Raw genomic sequence first — 13,629 nt, 5'->3', positions numbered from 1 at the left:
CCTGGTCCAAACATGCCTCAATGCGGGCTCACAGGCATGAGCGCTGAGCCTTGGTAGGGGCCAGGAGCATGCACAGTCTTCTGATTCTTTATTCTGAATTAAGAATCAGAAGAGCTCTCACTTGGGTCCTCTGAAATGGGAGCTTTCTTGCTGACCTCAGAATCCGATCCTGCTTTGGCTTCTTAATCCAGACTTTGTCTGAGGTGTCCACTGATGTGCACGCTCCACACACCCCCGTGTCCATATGGGCAGCCAGGACTCCTGTGATGCTGTGCTCGGCTGGGCTCAGCCCAAGATCCCTGTGCTCCATGTCAGGTCAGAAGGTCGTTCGTGGCTGATGGGCAGCCACGCCGGGAGGTCCAGGGAGGCCTCCCTCATGTGTCCCCATGGCCTTGCTGCACGGCAGCCAGGCTTTCTCCCAGCATGGTGGTCTCAGAGCCAAGGGACTCATCACTGGTGATGCTGTCTTCTGGTCAGAGCAAGTCCCAGGTCAGCGGGGACTCAAGGGGAGGGGGTGTCTTCTCCCTCTTGTCCTCTCACAGGTTAGGTGGGTGCACACGGGCAGGGGCTCCACCATCGACAGCTGGCATGAAGTTGTCAACATCTTTCTTACCGTGGTGTTCCGACGGCCCCAGGTCTACACCCATTGCTACTTGCACTGTCTTTATTACACATTTTTCTTTTTTCTCCATCTCCAGTCACCTCAGCAGGATGTGGGAAACAGCCCAGGGTGGCTCGTGCTCACAAGAGAGCAGCCATCCATGCACTGTGCCTCCCCCTCCCAGTGCAAGGCTCCGAGAGCTGGTGGCAGTCACCACTCTAGGTCTCAAATCTCCAGGGGCCTGTTCCCTTGGGGACACTTGTCACTGTCTGTTCCTGGAACACATAGTGGCCTCGCTTTCTTGTCCTAAGACCCTCCTTGGATAAGTGTAAGCGACCCTTCCCCATTGGGAGCTCGGCCAGTGCACAGACACCCCCAAGTCCCCCAGGATACACTCCGTGTGTGAGGGAAGAGGAGACGATAAAGTCACCCCAGAAAGGGGTGGAGGGAGAAGGAAAAGGGGAGAGATTGGATAAGGGGCATAAAGAATAAGTATGATTTGTAATAATGAATATGCTAATAAAAACTAAATTTAAAAAAATTAAAATTAAAATAAAGTCACCCTAGAAACCAGACTGAGCACTTGGGCTTTGGTGTGGACCTGCCTTGGAGATGCATGTTCCTCACGTGCCCGGTGAGGCTGCCGCCTTCCCTGAAGGTCTCACCCCTGCTCTGGACGGCGCCCTGTGGGGTGGGGGGCCATGTCCCTGGATCGGCAGGAGAGAGGGCACAACCTGCAGAGTTCTCAGTTAAAACAGAGTTTTAAGAAATACACTCTGCAGAGGAGAATTATGTGCGTTCCCTTTCTGGCTAAAACCCCAAGCACGTGATTCATAGTCTCTGAAATGGGAAGGCGTCAGCCCAATGTTCCTGTTCCTCTGACTTTTCCCTGCGGGGATGGGGGGAGGGTGCTGACCGGGACTCACTTTCCCCCAAGGTCTGCTACCTTCTAAATCCCTGAACAGTTGTCATCACCCTTCAAGTTTCCCTCATGTTTTTCTTATTTAAAATTGTCTCCTTTTAGGAGGACAGATTTGTGAGAAGTTACCTAGGGCCGGGTGGCGGGCCGCGCCTGCACGCCAAGCTGGCGCTGTACTGCGACACGTCATCACTGCTCTCCAAGGAGCGTGCTAAGCGCTCGGCAGAGGCTGTGCTGCCAGCGCACACGGACTCCACAGTCTCCGTGCTTTATAGGGTGCGATGTGGTTGTCCTCACCACCACGGTTAACGACCAGGTTTTATGTCGTGAGGTTTTTTCCAGCTTTAGTGCAAACAAAAATAAAGCTTTGTCCCCAGGTTTGCAGGAGCAGGGAGGCCGTGGGACCCTCCTGGCACTGTGGCTAGTGGGGCACATTGGGGCCTATGCCTAGGGGGTCAGTGCACAGAGCAGGCACCACTGGACAGGCAGGTCATCAATCCACAGAAGGGGCCAGGACCCTCATCTAGAGGTGCTCACCCTCGGGAACAGAACCTTCCTGCAGGGAGTTCCCGCTGCTGCTGCCACACTAACACTGCAGCAACTGCATTTCTTCTCATTCTACCCGGCGCAGTGAAGACCACGAGGGTCGAGGGGCGCAGGGCCTCACTTCAGAGCCCCCCACCCCCTTCCCCATTGGACTCCCACGGAGCTGGCCGCGCCCCCAGCCTCCCTGCCCCTGCCCTGCGGAGCTCACCTGGGCCTCATGTTGGCACCAGCACGTGGGTTTGAGCTTCTTCGCAGCACTCACTGTGCAGGTGATGAGCATGTGAGATCCAAGGCAGATGACCTGCAGTGACCCCTCCCAATTGTTAAACTGGGGTTATGCTCTTCCCCTTCTCAAAAACCTTATGTGCCCCCCATAGCGGGGCACCCGAGTCCCCACAGAGTGGCTGTGGCTGCTTCCTCCCTAGGGAACACCCCTTCGGGGGCCAGAGGCTGCGCCATCCATGTGCGGGTCTTGCCCTGCTGTGTCTCACGGTCTCTCCAAAGCCCAGTGGCTGCCGTGCCTCCCTCCCAGGATGTCAGAATTATTCAAATTACTCAAATCCAAAGGGAAAAACCCTTTTCCCAGTGATGTGGAATTAGAGGCAGTGACTCCTAGAATCTGCCCCCACCCTAGGAACAGGCAGCTGAGCTCAAGAAGACGAGCGGTGGCAGCCATGTCAGGCCGCCCTGGGCCAGTCCTGAGCTGCTTGCAGACGTGCTGATTTTGCTTTCTGGGCCTGTGAGGTGGAGGATGGGGCTGGGGGAAAGTGAAGGAGGCGCCCTGAGGGCCAGACAGACCCAGGACATGCAGTAGGCTGGACGTGTCCATTCTGCTCAGACCAGACCATTCATTTCTGTGGAAACACTGGGTCGATGCAGAGCCACCTGCTCCGAGGGCCTCCCCTCTGCAGAGCTGGGTGTGGGCGCCAGAGCTGCTCCCTGCAGCACAACCAAGTAGTTTGGCTTCTCTCCCCACCCCAAGCCAGCCAGTGGGCTGTTTATTTTTCTTACTTTCATACGGATCATACAAGCAGCAGGGGCTACCCTTCAGGAGGCCTCATGTGGGGCCCAGGAGGTGCGGTGGCCGCAGCATGGCCAAGGCACACACCTCACAAGGACGTGCAGTAGGAACCTCCTTCCCCCAGCATGTCATTCCCTCCCTCCCTCCATCTACTCAGTGTCACCTGGTGCTGTCTGGGGGAGGGGGGACGCCCCAACACTCACAGCCCCAAGTGGCTTTTCCAGAACGGCCCTGCAATGTAGACCCTTCTGCACATAGACTGCAGAGCCTTGTGCTCATCACCCCTCAGCCTGGGAAGGGCCCAGGGAGGCATGGCCAGCGGCCAGAGGACCCTGCAGGGTGGGCCAGCCATGTGCCTACTCATCTTGTGCAGGTGCCAGGCAACTCCAGCTGACCTTTGGGGTTGCCCGGGCACCCCACGGCCTGTGCAGCTGGAGGACTCTGAGCCCAGGATGTAGCCGGATGATGCACCAGCTCTAGGCTCAGGTGTGGCCCCCAGGTGCGATCACATGCACTCTCATTCCTACAGACCTGCCCTGGAGCACTGTCCAGGCATAGACCCGCATCCACATTCCTGCCACCTGGAGGCTGGCCCCAACCTTCATGTGACCGCTTCTGACCCTGGGAGTCTCCAGGGCCTCGGAGCCTGACCTGGGATGCGTCTGGCCCCTGCCTAGGGTCTGTGTGGGCTGAGGGCTGAGGGCTTGTTCGTTTTTTTCCCGAGCGGGTGCTTCTGGATCACATGGCTGATGCTCCGCAGATGCGTGGACCCAGCCCCAGCCTGCAGGCTGACGGTGAAGGTGCTCTGCGGGGAAGGGGCCTGGCCGGCATCTCTCCTGAACAATCCATGGCCTCAGAGTGGCCTGAGGACATGGGGGGAGCCCCAGCCACAGGAGCAGTGGGCAGCTCCTGACCCCAGTGGCTCCCCCACTGCCATGGCCACCAGGCCTCCAACCCTGAGGTGTACAGGGCACCTCCCTCTGCAAAGCCAGGGACAGCGGGCGGCGACGCTTCACCACAGGCACTCCTATCAGCCACCACCAGTTGCCCACAGCTGCGCTCCTGACTGAGACTGGATCCTAGAAATGCACCTCAGGGTCTCGTGGGACATGGGTCTCTGAGGAGACATTGCGTAGTTGGCCACGTGCCTGTGTGGGTGTTCTTCCAGACGTCCACGTCAGAGAACCATCTGCAGAGCTGGGTCTGAATCTCAGGACAGGGCAGGCTCCCAGCCTTCCTCCCGAGGGGGCTGCTGAGCAGGACCATGGCTGGGGGGCTCCTCAGGACCCCACATCACTGTGCCTGGGGGGATCTGAGGTCCCCGCCACCAGGTGTGGAGCAAGGAACCCCCTCATCTGGGCCTGCTCCTGCTCTGTGTCCTTCTGGCTATAATGGAGTGACCCTGGTCCCCACCCTGGCTCCCTGTGCTCAAGCCTCTGCCCATCAGGAGACCGTCACGACCCCATGGGAGTATCCCTGAGGAAGGCAAGGGGTCCCAGGTGCAGAGCAGTGAGGGTACTGGGGTCCTCTGGCCCAGGACATGGGGGTGCAGCAGGCCGGGCTGTCGGCACTGGGCAAATTCGGTCTGGGTTCCTGCTGCTCAGACGGAGCAGGAGGGGCGGGTCCTGGGTCTGAGAGGCTGCCTGGTGTACCCCGGCTCTGCCCAGCCCTGCGAGCATCAGGCAGCATGTTCCCAGATTGCTGTGTCTTGATTTAAGCACAACTGGTTTAGAGATGTGTGTCTCCGTCAATTGGGGTGTGTACTTTTTCCTTTTAAATGTGAAGATTTTAAAACAAAGATGAGAACTTCCTTTTGTTTCAAAAACTAGCTTCCCCAAAAAGCCCCCTGGCCCTTCTCAGATTGGCCGGTGGGATCCGCATGTGTGGGGGGCGGGGCTGAGGTCTGGAGGTGCCCACCCCAAAGACCCAAGCCAGCCGCTCGGCTCCATGCACTCACAGCCTCCTCCTGCCTGCAGACGCAGCCGGTGCCCAACCCCATGGCCTATTACCTGCACAGGTCACCCTGGTGGTTCCACCGCTTCGAGACATTCAGCAACCACTTTCTCGAGCTCCTGGTGCCCTTCTTCCTCTTCCTGGGACGAAGGATGTGCATCCTGCACGGCGTGCTGCAGATCCTGTTCCAGGTGAGCCAGGCCACTACCCCACGACCTGGGGCACACCCTGCTGCCCCCGTGTCCCATTCCCCCCACCCTGTCCCCTGTGTCCTGTGCCCCCTGCCCTGTCCCTTGTGTCCTGTGCCCCATGCCCTGCTGTTCCCCATGTCCTGTGCCCCCACCCTGTCCCCCTGTGTCTGCAGAAGGTGCCAACCCATCTCACTGTGTCTCTGGTGACCCATGTTGAGGAGGACTCTGGGGGTGTCACAGGCCCTGCCCCAGCCTGCGTTAGCATCAGGACCTCTGGGAAGAGGGCTCACCAGCTCTTCTTCACCCCTCACAAGAGCCCCACAGGGTCCCCCATGGCAGGCCCCATCGCAGGCTGGATGCCAAGGGTCTCCTACCCCGCTCCCTCTGTGCCCCAGGCAGGGTCTGGCTCCTCCTGAGAGCACACATCCTGGCCAGCGAGCAGCAGCGGCTGGGTCTGTGGTTCTGCAGCAGGCTGGGCCAGGTGCGTGGTCACCCGTTGTTGGGACCCCAACCTAAAGATTCTGAAGTTCTAGGGGGTTCCTCTCATGCATCAGATGTCAGTCCACCAGGAATCGGGGTCCTGAGAGAGGCCAGTTCCATTTTGTTTCCACATGGATGAGTGTTTGAGCCCTTGGGATTGAAACATTTTCTGTCTTATTTATTGTGCGTTTTTATTGAGGTATTGCTTACCTCCAGTGAAATGCACAACTCTTAGGTGTGTGTTTGACGTGTTCTTGCAAATGAACACACCTGAGCCCACACCCCGTCAGATGGGGAGGTCCCCACACCCGTGCCCTTGGTTCCTGAGTCTGCCAGCCCAACCTTGTGTCCAGGGCGCTGGGCGTTCTCTGTGGAGGGGAGCCTCCTTCCCCAGCACCATAGCATGTGTGTTTGCCCTTAGTTGACTAAGCACCATGCCAGCCCACAGATGCCCTGCAGTTGGGCTGTCCATTCTTCCATCCATGGGCTTTCAGGTTGTTTTCAGCATTTTGCCGTAGCCAGCTGTGAACACTGGCGCACTCCTCTCTCTGTGACATGCTTCCCAGGGCATTGCTGTCACAAGTCTGGTGGCTCCTCGCTGACAGCTGGCTGTGGCAGGTCTCCCCCGTCAGCCGGCCATGCGTCAGCAGGGGCGTCTCAAGGTGTTTCAGTTTTCCTGACGGCCAACCGTGTTGCAGTAAACCTGACTGGGTAGGACTGACATATACAGAATTGTCCTCCTGTCCAGGACCATGAACCCACTACTCCGAGCCTTCAGGTGTCCCCCAGCACCTTCAGCAGTCGGCCCTCCACATCCGTGCATGTAACAGCCTTTCTGTCCTTTTTAGCTTTGAGTTTATTCTCATTCTGTCGTTTTCTGTCTTCTAGTTAGTAAGTTACACACTCTATTTCTCTCACAGGTTATTTGCTCAGTTAATGAACTGGGGTCTCAGTGTAGTCTGCACTGTTGCCACCGTGACTCGGGACCTTAGAATGTGTGACCCAGCTCTGTCCCCAACCAGTTCACCTGCTTTTGTTGTTCCAATATCTTAGGGCTATTTTGTTTTGTTTTTTAATTAACAGACTTCTTTTAGAACAGTTTTAGTTGACAGAAAAAATTGTGCAGAGACCACAGAGGGTTCCCGTGTGTTCCTCCGTGCCCCCTCACCCCCCGACACACACACACAGTTTCCCCTTCATGAGCACCTTGCACTGGGGTGTTACATTGTTACAGCTGATGAGCCAATATGGACGCATTACTATTAACTAAAGCCCACAGTTGACACTGGGGTTCACTCTTGGTGCTGTACATTCTGTGATTTTGACAAATGTGTAACGACATGTGTCCACCACTACAAGATCATACAGAGAAGTTCCACTGCCCAAAAAATCCTTTGCACTCCGCCTCTTCATCCCTGTACCCCAACCCCCGGCAACCACCGATCTTTTTACCCTCTCCCTAGCTCTGCCTTTTCCAGATCATAAACCTGGAGTCATACAGTACACAGGCTTTCAGACTGGCTTCTCTCAGTAAGATGCATTTAAGGTTCCTGCACGTCTTCTCACGGCTTGGTTGCTCATTCTTTTCATTGCTGAATCATTGTCTGGATGCTCCAAAGTTTACTTGTCCGTTCACCTACTGAAGAGTTGCAGACAGAGCCACCAGGCCACACAAGCTTCCTGCATGGGGCACTGTTGGTAACTTTGCCGAGACGCAGGCATGCTGCGACCAGCCCCCCGCAGGCTCCACAGACACCAGGGAGGGGGTGTCCAGCCTGGAAGGATGGGTCTGTTCCAAAACTCCTAACCTGGACCGGGCAAGGTGGGTGGGGGTTCCTTGGGAACAAAACCCGGGTTGATAGCAAGGGTCTCCTCACGTTGGCACAGCTTGGTAGCTGCCCCAGGGCCTCTTATGTGAAGCAACTCGCCCGCCCCACACACCGGCGGATCCTGAGCCACCTTCAGCCCTGTGGTCCCAGCCAGCAAGAGGAGGCACCGGGCAGAGGGTCAAACCCCCTGAGAAGCATCTGCCAGCGTGGGGTCCATCGCCTGCCCAAGTATCCTGGCCAACGGCTCCCACCTGCCCCTGCAGGTGGAGAACGTGGAACCATCCACACCAGGCTCTGGTCCCCAGTGCCCAAGGCAGCTAGACACCACTGGATGACCAGCATGGCAAGGAACGTGGGTCTGCAAGGGCTTCATGCTCGCCGCAGTGACTGAGCCGTGCTCCCTGGGCTGGGAGGTGCGGACGAGGCTGCTTCGCTGCTGGTGCCGCACTTCAGCCAGCCTGTGCCTCTGTGGCCATGAGCCACTGGCTGGCGGGGACCCTCTGTGCCCCTCAGGCTGTGCTGAGCTGGCTCTGGGAGATGCTAATGAAAAGCAAACTGCTGTGTGGCTTGAAAGAGTAAGTGAAAGAGGCGTGAGACACTTGTGCCGCTGCAAAGGGCTCAGCCACCTGAGCATGGAACCAGGAGGAGCAGCTTCAACCTTTGAACCTTGTTTGATTGGAATGAGGTTGGCACAAGTCACACGGTGTGCCAGGAAGAGACTCTGGCAGCCACGCCCCAATGCAGAGGGCTGTCCTGTGGGCTCCATCTCCGGTGTCCACCCAGGTCTAGGGTCTGCTGCCAGCTGGACCTCCTGACCAGACTCCCTGAGATGGCGGTGGATGGGGTGATGCAGGAGCACCGGACAGGGGAGAGAACAGAGCTGGACTTCAAAGGACCCTACCGCCAACCCAAGACTCTGGATGTTATTCCAGACAACCCGACCCCAACACCAGCCTTCCCTTCTTCAGGAGATCCAGGCACGTCCCTGACATACTCCTCTCCAGCCCCATGCCACATCCAGGACATGGCAGGAGAAGCCAGGGTTGGCACCCTTCTCCAAATCCGGGTCTGGTGTCCCCCCTCTGCAGAAAGGACAAGTGGCTAGCTGCTGTGGCTGTGATGTCTCCTGCCCCTCCCACACAGCGTGGGGCCCTGGGCTCAGGGAGGCGGGGGTGGCCTTTGCTCCCCCAGGCCAGGTCCTCTTGGGCATTTGGGGGACAACATCACACGGGATTGAGAGAGGCCGTGTGCTCTCTCAAACACAGGGTGCTTGACGGGGCCGCACTCCCATCTCTGGCCCACCTCTGCTGGCCGAGCACCCACATCCCGAGGCGTAACTCCAAGTGCAGCTCTCTCACCGGAGCCCGCCCTGATTCCGCCTGTTCCTATCTTCCTTCCTGTGGGACAGGCTGTGCGGCTCACCTCCTCCCACGCTTGGTTTATACAGCTGCTCCGGAGGGTTCCGCAAGGCCACAGACCCACTGTCCACTTGGAGAAGCACACGTGAGAAGTAACAGAGGAGCGGCCACCCCAGCCTGGCATTCGCTCTGAGGGGAGACCCAGGAGAGGCAGCAGGGCTTGGCCTGGAGACTCAGCCCAGAGGCCAGCAGGGGTGGCAGGGTCGGGGGTGGTGGGAGTCAGGAGTTGGTCTTGGGAGAGGTGGGAGTTTGCAGACATCTGTGGCCCACTGATGCCCCTGCCTGTGTTGGGCTGCCCAGCCCAGCCTCAGGGAGTGTCACCGGCCAGCCAGGGCTCTCCTTTCCTGTGGCTGCTGGGACCCCCTGCCCACCCCGTCCCACTCCATCAGCAACACACACACCACTGTCCCCAGAGCTGGGCACCTGGACCCCTTCTTATTTTTTCTTGGCTGTGTTAAAGTGCACAAAACCTTAATTTACCATGTTGAGTGTGTATAGTCCAAGGGAATGAAGTTCATGCACGTCATTGTGGGGCCACCACCTCCACCCAGTTCCAGAACTCTTCGTCTCCCAAAAGGAAGCCCCATGCCCGTCAGCCATCACTCCCCAGTGCCCACCCCAGCCCTGGCTGGCCTCTGTCTCTGCGGATCTGCCCAGCCGGACACTTCCTGTAAATGGAATCACACAGCATGTACCCTTGTGTCTGGCCCCTTCCCTGAGCATGATGTTTCTGAGGTTCATCCGTGTTGTAGCATGTGTTGGAATTCGGTTCCTTTTTAAGGCTGAATACTCCTCCATCATGTGGATACATCTAACTGTTCATTCGTCAGGTGTGTGGCAGTTGACCAGTGCATTCCTGGACTTTGATGAGACTGATGTTAGATTCAGACTGGATTCCTGTTCTCTATCTCCTGCCAAGTTCTGCTTTTTTCTAATCCCAGCACAATATTGATTAGAGTCCTGGGTTCATGGCCACCAGAAAGTCCACCTGGGAGCTCACAAGTGGCCTCTGTGGAAAGTCCCCCATGAGCACATGTGTCCTCTGTGGAAAGTCCCCTGTGAGCATGCGTGTCCTCTGTGGAAAGTTCCCCGAGAGCACATGTGTGTCCTCTTGGAAAGGCCCCTGTGAGCATGCACATGTCCTCTTGGAAAGGCCCCTGCGAGCACACGCATGTCCTCTGTAGAAAGTCACCTGGGAGCACACACGTGTCCTCTGGTAACTGGGAGCCCAGAGGGGATATCCTGAAATCCACCCTCTTCCTTTCGGGTCAAGTTGCATCAGCCCCAGAACATCTGCTCGGCGTCTCCTGGGCCACAGATTTTACCACCTCAAGTCCATCTTCCTCTCCGTCCTCCGGGGCCTCTCCTCATCTCGCCTCCGCACAGCAGTATGGGGCCAGTGGCTCCAGTGTGGTCATCTGCAGCCTGCACTCAGGGCCATGACTCGGCACTGAATCCCATTTTTCTTATTAAAAAAATAGCCCACCAGATGGATGGAGGAGATAAACCGGACCAGGCCGAACAGGGACAAGCAGCCGGGCCACATGAGGTCCATGTGGGGCAGGCATTTCTGAGTCCTCAGGGTCCTGCAGCTTTATTAGAAACAGGATTTGCCACCAAATCTGTGCCTGTGGACCCTAGTTCACTGAGTCTGGGGTTCTCCACCTGGGCTCATGTTAGACTGACCCAAGGAGTCTTTGCAAATATGCTCGTGCAGGGCCCCATCCTGACCAACCAAGAAGACGCCAGTGGGGCTGAGCTGCACTCGAAGCTCCCCAGGCAGTTCTGGCTCATGGCTGGGCTGAGAGGCCCCCGGAGCAGCCAGCGCCGGGCCTCAGGCCATCTACCGGGACAGCCCCAAATGGATCAGCTTGAGTGGGAGCATCGGCTGAGAATTTGTTGTGTGTTTCCACTGCTAAAAACACACAGCCACACACACACACACACACACACACTTGCACAAACACACACATACACACGCACGTATATTTTAGAGCTCTGCTTGCACAAGGAGAGAAGTGGACGGCAAGTGTGTCTGAATAAGCCATGAATCCACACTTCACAGAATGCTGTCATAATCCATAACCAACCCAGCTGGCTCCCTGTGCAGACCCCTGATCAGACATCCACATCTAGAATCTTCAAACTCCTCCCAGTTACTGGGGTTTGTGTTGTGCTGCATGATTCATCCCCCCGCTGATGCTGGGCTCGGCCACACAACCCTGTGGCCAGCAGGATGTGACCAGAGCATCCCAAGGAGGACAGGCCTTAGAACTGCTGGCCCAGGAAGGAAAAAGTTGACTCCATGGGCCCCAGGGCCCCAGAGCAGCGCAGACCTCAGGCTACACGGCTGTCACTCTTCCCATGACTGCTCACGCGCAGCTGTGACCCCCCAGCACCCTGAGCAGTCACATGCCTCACAGATCCGTTCTCTCTCTCGCAACGTATTTCTGTAAGACCAACTACGACAGGGACTGTTTTCTCTGGAGATTTGGTAGGACCACCTGGACGGGGTCCTTGGGGGCAGGAGCTTGATCACCAATTCTATTTAACAATTGCTAGTTACTTGTGTCTTTCTTCTTGCACCAACTTGGGGACTTCATGTTTTTTCCAGAAATGCATTTCTTTTGGCTAAGCATGCAGATGCACTTCCACGCTGAGCTTTAGGAAATCCTCCTTTCATCATTCGTGTTTCCCTGTGATTTTGCCTCTCTCGCTGGGAGCTCTTTGCTGATGCCCCTGAAGTTTGTCTCTGGACCCTTCTTCAGCAGCTGCGGGGCTCTGCCGTCTCCTCTGCCTGCCACTGTCACCATTCTGTCTCACTGAGTTCTGCTTCTCTCTCATTTCCTTTCATTTCAGTTTCTGGAACTGGGAGTAGGGATGGGGGCTACTGGTGACTCCAACTCCAGCTCTGCCGTCCTTGTTTCCTGTTTCCTGAGGGACATCCCCCGGCAGACACGGTTTAACTGCCCTCCTTGACGGTCACCTCTGTTCTCTTCCTCATGCAGAACTTGTTTCTCACCCTCCCATCTGGCACTCCAGCACTCCTCGGTCACTCTCATGTCTTTCTCTAATTCAGGAAAGTTTTGGCATTTAGACAGGGCCACAGGTCGTGGGTTGCAGATCAGGTTGGGGGCAGCATGTGGGGTGGGTGGCATAAAACGCCGATGGCCTGTCCCATGGAAGGGCAAGCTGTAGAGGCGCCTCTGGGCCTTTGTTTCCGGTGCCTTTGCTTCTCTCCAGCAGAGCTTGGGTTGTTCGGGTTGGCTTGGTGCTGAGTTGGTGGGTCCACGCAGGGCTCGTGAGGTGTGGTGGCTGTGGGGACGGCTGAGAGGCAGCGTCAGGTGCAGAGTCCCCTTTGCTCCCGGAAGCAAGGATCCTGCATCCTGGGAGGCTCTGCCTCCCTCACTGGGACTTGGGTGCTGCCCCCAGGTGGTCCTCGTCATCAGCGGGAACCTGAGCTTCCTGAACTGGCTGACCATGGTGCCCAGCCTGGCCTGCTTCGATGACGCCACTCTGGGATTCCTGTTTCCTTCTGGGCCAGGCAGCCTAAAGGATCAAGTTCTTAGAATGCAGAGGGAGGAAACCCAAGGGCACCGGCCCATGCCAACATATGGTAGGTAGGACGCGGCCCCAGCCAGCCCGGGTAACCCCGTGCCTAGCACCCCATCATGTATGTGTGCATAGGAGAGCTGAGCATCCCTCCAGGCAGGGGTGGTGGGCTGGGTGGGAGGTGAGTCCATGCCCTCTGCTGCACAGGGACCGTGCACTGTCCCTGGGAGCTAGGCACGGTGGCTTCAGGGCTCTGTTCCATCCCCAGGACCCAGGACAGCTGGCCCTTCATGAGCTACATCCAGGCCCCTTACAAGGGCCACCGTCATGACTATCTCCACACCAGCCTCAGAGGCTCTTGGCTTGGGGACAGGGTAGGGCACCTTCCAGACTCAGGGTGGGGAGCCAGCAGCCACACAGCCAGCCAGGCACCCCCTTGGCTTCTGTGAGACAGGCGGGCCGGACAGCGGCCACAGTCTCCCTAGGGGATGCAAAGCAGGGCAACTCGGCCTAGAGAGACCTCGGTGACCCGGGCAGAAACTCACGCCCTTCCTCCCTCTCTCGGCCAGGCTGTGTGGTGCGGCGGATGGTCAACCTCTCACTGGGCATCCTTGTGACCTGGCTCAGTGTCCCCGTCATCATCAACCTGCTGAGTTCCCAGCAGGTCATGAATGTCTCCTTCAACCCACTCAGAATCGTCAACACTTATGGGGCCTTTGGAAGGTATGGGGCTGGGCTTCTCGTCTCAGGTGCCTCCTGGACCCGGGTGTGGTCTCACCTTGCTCAGTGCGAGCACCATGTGGTCATCAGTGTCCTCCCGAGGCCCTGAGAACAGACTCAACCCTGACCAGCCTCACTGGGCACTCTCGTCCAGGGGTACTGGGGTCTGCTCTCCCATCCCTCTGGGTCCAGTGTGGCCCCATCAGGGGCATGCGGGTTATGCCCACGTCACCTGCCTTGCTGCTCTTCCCCCAGCCTGGCACACAGCAGTAGCAGTGGGAGATCGGGTGGAGGCCACAACTGGGCTGCCCCATCACCAGGCAGAGCTGAGTGCATGAAGGTCTGGGGTGAAGCAGCACGGCTCCCCACACAGGGTCAGGAAGGAGCCAGCAGTCCCCG

The 13,629-nt window shown here is 57.6% G+C and overlaps 1 protein-coding gene across 1 annotated transcript in view; it reads left to right on the top strand.

Moving 5' to 3' along the window:
• The window catches only part of LMF1 (lipase maturation factor 1), a 66,169-nt gene that overhangs the window by 40,600 nt on the left and 11,940 nt on the right, over window positions 1-13,629 (top strand). The window contains exons 4-6 of the mRNA XM_063101067.1: window positions 5,064-5,231; window positions 12,391-12,574; window positions 13,080-13,233. Coding sequence (XP_062957137.1) covers window positions 5,064-5,231; window positions 12,391-12,574; window positions 13,080-13,233 — 506 coding nt within the window. The remainder of the gene's footprint in view (window positions 1-5,063; window positions 5,232-12,390; window positions 12,575-13,079; window positions 13,234-13,629) is intronic.

The sequence above is a fragment of the Cynocephalus volans genome, chromosome 6 (assembly GCF_027409185.1).
Source record: "Cynocephalus volans isolate mCynVol1 chromosome 6, mCynVol1.pri, whole genome shotgun sequence".
Lineage (NCBI taxonomy): Eukaryota > Metazoa > Chordata > Mammalia > Dermoptera > Cynocephalidae > Cynocephalus > Cynocephalus volans.
This window is presented reverse-complemented; position numbering and strand designations above follow the sequence as displayed.